The sequence below is a fragment of the Mixophyes fleayi genome, chromosome 12, assembly GCF_038048845.1.
Source record: "Mixophyes fleayi isolate aMixFle1 chromosome 12, aMixFle1.hap1, whole genome shotgun sequence".
In the NCBI taxonomy this organism is placed as follows: Eukaryota; Metazoa; Chordata; class Amphibia; order Anura; family Limnodynastidae; genus Mixophyes; species Mixophyes fleayi.
The window spans coordinates 64,135,128-64,141,162 of NC_134413.1; the positions used below are offsets into that span (position 1 = coordinate 64,135,128).

General features: G+C 39.9%; 1 protein-coding gene across 1 annotated transcript; it reads left to right on the plus strand.

Annotated features, from left to right (window-relative positions):
* The first annotated feature begins 307 nt into the window (after window positions 1–307).
* Window positions 308–1,243, plus strand: LOC142108330 (olfactory receptor 6C4-like). Its single transcript, XM_075191961.1, has one exon. The coding sequence runs from the start codon at window positions 308–310 to the stop codon at window positions 1,241–1,243; it is 936 nt and encodes a 311-aa protein (XP_075048062.1).
* Window positions 1,244–6,035: the final 4,792 nt, after the last annotated feature.

Sequence of the window (6,035 nt, forward strand, 5' to 3'; positions counted from 1 at the left end):
GTGTCTTAAGTTTGCTATGAAAGATATGATGCATGATATGTGCTCAGTTATATGATATAATCAGATAACATTATATAAAACAGCACTAAACGTATAATGTATTTTATATAAAAGCACTAGTAGGAACATTCCATTTTCTTAACAAACAAAAAAAACTTCTGAAATATTATGTATTGTATAAGTTAACCATTCACATTTAGTTAGATAACACAAAGGTACATACAATTATGAATATTTAATATTTATTCTTTACATACTAATTTTGGAGCCTAATCTGTTTTCTTATAGGTATCTATTTGTCAGCAAAATGGTGGAAACAAACAAAACTGTTGTAAAAGAATTTATTTTATTGGCTTTTCCTGAGTTACAACAGTTTCAGGATTTACTTTTCGTTATTTTTCTGCTGACCTACATTACATGTGTCATGGGGAACGTTACTATAATTGTTCTTGTGAGAATAGAACCTTCTCTTCATACTACAATGTATTTTTTTATTAGTGTATTCTCTATTTTAGAAATTATGTTTGTGTCTGTCACTGTCCCCAGACTTTTAGCCAATCTAATCACAGCTAATAATATTATATCTTTCAATGGATGTTTTACCCAAATGTACGTCTTCGTCTCCTTAGGTGTAACTGAAGGTTATCTTCTCCTAGTAATGGTCTTTGACCGACATCTGGCTATTAACAATCCTTTACACTACCCAGCTATAATGACACATGCTTTATGTATTGAGTTGGCTGTTTTACCATGGATCATGGGATTTGCTATTATTTTAATCCCCACCATCATCACAGGACATTTGGAATTCTGTGGCCCGAATATGATCGACCACTTCTTCTGTGACTTTGCTCCTCTGCAGAACTTGGCATGTTCAGATCCCTTCATTAGCATTATATGTACAAGCATAGATGCAATAATAAATGCTGTTTTGCCTTTAATTATAATCATAGGATTATATGTGAATATAATAATGACTGTTTCAAAGATCAAGAGTGAGGAGGGAAAACAGAAAGCCTTTTCCACATGTACATCTCATCTCATTGTAACCAGCCTATTTTATGGTACAGCCATCATTGTGTATGTCAAACCTAACGGAAGCCATTATGACAAGTATCTTGCTATTATGTACACAGCATTCACGCCTATGATTAACCCTTTTATTTATACCTTTAGAAACAGGGATGTGAAGAAAGTTTTTAGGAATTCAATAAACCGTCTTATAAAACAAGATGCATATTAAATAGGCTTTATACCTTTCTTTACAGTGTATTTTTTACATACTAATTTGTTACATAAAACTGTATGTTTTCATTTTGAAATTTTTATTAAGTTGACGTGAGCAGTGTTTAATGAAGATTTTTTTTTTTACCAACTGTTAAACCTATATCAGTGAACCTGTAGAACAGGCCTGGTCAACCTGTGTCTTTCTAGGTGTTATGAAACCACAGCCCCAGCATGCTTTGCTGGTAGATAGCCAGCCAACAGATGGCAGGTCATGCTGGGACTTATAGTTTCATAGCACCTGGAGAGCCACTGGTTGGCCAGTCCTGCTGTAGAATATTACTTCTGAGGCTCATTTAGAGTTGGATGCATTGGTGGCAGAAATATCAAAACAACAGGCGCAAAATATATGGCATAAATTGTTTTTGGGGGTGATACACCTGGTGAAAAATTATTATCAATTATGGACTGTATATGTCAGGCGTAATTACAGGCAACTCTAAATCAAGAGCATGCCATGTGTAACTACATCCATCTCTAAATAAGGTGCACAAATATGCAGCATGAGCCACATTTCTGATGCAACCTACTGATCAGTTTATCTCACACTTATAGTATTTTATTTGTATATGTATTCCTGCATTTGTAAAGCATTCCCATCCAATACACAATTGTTATGCACGTTTTGTCGCTATCCAATAACGATTGTCGAATCTCGATTTGTGTTTCCAACACACAAATATTTATTCTCAAAAAGTAAAAGAATAATTCAAGCGAATTAATAATAAGTACAGCCGTTACTTATCGCAGGTGCTCTGGATCCAGTGAACAGTCATTCAGGTCTGAAGTCTGTGGTCAAAGATGACTGCTCACTAGATGAAAAGCTCCTGCTTATATGCAGAAAGAAATACAGTAAAACAATGCAGATGATGTGGCTTTCTTCTATTGGTCCAGGTTTAAGGAAGGTCCAGGATGTTGCAGATCATAGACTAGTTCAAACCAAAATATCCAAAGGTGGGCGTCATCTCTCCAGGGGATGTGCTACGAATTTCCCACCAAGAATCCAGTCTCAACTAGTCTATTAGCATTTTATAGTCAGTATCACTTTAAAGATTTATTCCCTAACATCAATAACTAGAGTATGCATTGTTCGATCTCTTCGCCGAATGAACCGGACAGCTGCTGATGAATAGGGGATTAAAGTGATACCAGACATGACACATTTCCTATAACCTGAACCTCATGTTTTACTAACATGCATATAACTTTTAATATTAAGCATAATTACTACTATATTTTAACATAAATAACTATGTGTTGCAACTACAATTAATGTGTACTATTTACAAGAGTGTGTGTTTGTGCAAACCTGTGTAAAAGTGTAAAAACTGTTATTGCCACGTGTAGCGGCTGGATACGCCCTTCCACGCCGTGGCTTGCTCTCCACATATTTTCAGACAAAGACAACCAAGTTTGCTCGATGTTAATTGAAATGACTTTATCCAATTTGCTGACTTCGACAGCTCCAACCTTTGATAGTGTAATAGAAAATCACAAAATCACCGTTTCAAGGTCAGGATTGTACAACACTTCTTCACAGACCATGATCTCGGTATCCCTCACCACCCTTTCAGTCTCGTTTTCAGTGTTTCCCCCAGAAGACTGTTTTCCACATTTCAACACAGTAGGAACACATTTCACACATAAACCAATTACTAAGATGGCACAAAGTAAAAGGAGAAGGAGCTTACCTACACTAGCAACCATTTCCTATAACCACTCCCCTAGACCAGAGAACCATTTTACCGGGTTCAACCATAAAAACCAACCTGCCACTTTTTCCCCGACCTCATATAACGAAGAATTATGGTTCCTTTGAAATTCCCATTTAAGTTGCAGAATTTCATCCATCTTCCGGTCTATAACTTCCTTGGGGTCATCAGTATTATTGGTGATGTACGTGCACCATTTGACACCAAACTGGGTGGCCAACGTCACACAGTATCTACCAGTAATAGAGGTGAGATAATTCAGTACCAGCCTATGTTGCACCAACTCCTTCTTATATGCTTGTAGCTCCCTTCCGGTATACCTGAAAGTGTCATCATACATCTTGGTGATATTGTCTATCAACCTAGCTAGGTCTTGAATATACTTAACATTTAAAGTTCACCGAGCAGTCCTGGTGAGATCTAGAGCAACCATAACTTGAAAACCAGAGGTTTCGCTAATCAATTTTGTTGCTTATGGGTTCTTCACCGGGAATCATATTTCTCTTGCCACGGAGTTCATACTGTGTGTGTATGTATGGTGGGGATGTGGTCTTGTGATTACCAACCATTTCCTCATGAGTAATAGTCATGATTTCAGGAACCAGTTCATCTAAGAAACACAAGCCCTTGGAACTCGGAGTCATCCAGGAAAAAGCTTTTCTCCCACAAACAAAGTACACGTCATCTGGGAGAACATAAGGAACAGTATGCCCATTATTTATATTACATAAGGTTTTGACAAAACTACCCATGCCTAGTGTCTCCATTTGTTCAAGACACGTGTCAGCATGGATGACATTCTTACAATTACCTATAGGGACCTTCCCAATGGATACTTTCTTATGTTTGGTTACACGCCCTAATTTATGGTGTCCATCAACATTCCTGGCTATTGGTGACCTTGTAAGTCTCCCTCTAAAATGAGTATGGCGAGCCATTGTCTGATCTGATAGGTCAGCTTCCCAATTCTCCAGACGCTTTGTATGTGAGATATTTAGGCACAGTAAAGATATGCCTAAGGAGTATTTTCGAAGCTTCAGACTAGGGGACCTAGTGTTATTGTACTTCCCTTCTATGGGCCTCCCTCCACTTAGTTCAAGTACCTCAGAGATGTTTAGTGAGAACGGCACTAGTCCTATGTTATGCTGTCCCTGAGGCACACGAAAGCACACCCAGCACTCAGTTTGGTTAAGAACCTTACCCACTAAGAAGTGATAATCCTCCAAAGGATGCCCGCCCACGTCCAGATTACCAGTGGACTGGCATCGCTGGATGCACTTCTCTTCAACTAGGAAGTCACAGAACTTACAGAGACAATATTCATCAGACAAAAGCCCCTCACACTGTCTCCGAGTTCCAGAGCTAGCAGAACTTTTCATAACCCCTGGACCAAGCTTGATAATGGGCTGCTCTGGGTATTCTATAACTTTTCCTCGACATCAATCTCATCGGTATAACTACCGGATTCTGCCTCTGTCTTCCATTCTCCTTCACAAAAATAGGGTGTCCTATAAAAAGTAAAAACAAGAAAAATCCTGGAACAAAAGAAAAACAAAAATCGCCACTCCATTGCTGGGAAGAAAGTCTGGGCAACGTCTTTGGCGCAGGTGTCTTGACTGCAGGCTTTAGGTCTCCCGGAACAGGTTTACGAGTGACAGATCGGTGTCGTCAGTCCCAGCTTTACCTTACACTTTCTCCGAGTTACTGACTTTCCTGCAGTGGGAGGAATGGACCCAAGTGTCTCTCTCTGCAACCTTCAGTGATGTGGTACTGGTCAGCAGCACTTGGTACAGGCCTTCCCAACGATCTGTTAAACAACCTGAGCGTAAGAAATTGCGGATCATAACATATTCCCCAGGTTCAACATCATGACAGTTCGTTTCTGGCATATCAGGTGACAGCATTTTTTGTTTTTGTTGTTGTTGCTTTAGCTGTCTGCTAATTTTTATAAGATATTGCACAGTCACTTCATTATTACACTTCAAGTCGTCTTGTGGACTCACGATCAAATGAGGTTGTCGGCCGAACAGTATCTCAAAGGGGGACAGATTAAGAGGAGGTCTAGGAGTGGTTCGGATGCTATGGAGGACTAGTGGTAGAACTTCAGGCCATGCCAACCCAGTTTCAGCCATTATCTTTCCAAGCTTGTCCTTAATAGTACCATTTACTCTTTCCACCTCACCACTGGCTTGCGGTTGGTAAGGGGTGTGAAGTCTGCTACTGATTCCCATGAGCTTACACATGTTCTGGAAGATATGACCAGTAAAGTGGGTACCCCTATCACTTTTGATGATTCTAGGGATACCGAATCTACACACACACTCTTGTACAATTATCTTTGCAGTGAACACAGCAGAATTAGTGGCTGCCGGATATGCTACTACCCAAACAGAAAACACATCAATACATACTAACACATACTTTAGATTCCTGCAAGGTTGTATATGGATATAGTCAATTTGTATTACCTGAAAAGGTCCGTCTGTAGGAGGGATATGGGATGGCTTAGTTGGAATAGTTATCCCGACATTTTCCTTAAACAAGTAAGACATGACATTGCCTTCTTACCAGCCTGAGAGGAAAATCCAGGTGCACACCAGTATGCACATATATTCTTTACCCAGGTGAGTCAGACCGTGTGCTGCTTGAGCCAGGCTGGTCCATCTCTCCAGAGTCCTGAGGACTCTTGACCACATCCCTTCGCCTTCCGGACCGCCTTTTCCTGCAGGGAACACAAATCTTGCATTTCAATAAATTTCTGCAAGTTTAAAGTCTGAAAAACCATCATAGTCTCAGTCGATACAGTCATAGGTTGCCCTGCTGCCCATTTAGCAGCTTCATCCGCCCTATTGTTGCCTAATGACACTGGGTCTTCTTCAGAGGTATGGGCTTTACATTTTATGACGGCTACTGTCCTGTCAAAAGTCTTTTTATGTGTTGTGAGCGTGCCACTCGAGTGCCTGCTGCTGTTGTAAAGTTTCTAAGATGCCAAAGGGCCCCAAATTTGTGCACTACCCCGAAGGCGTACCTAGAGTCAGT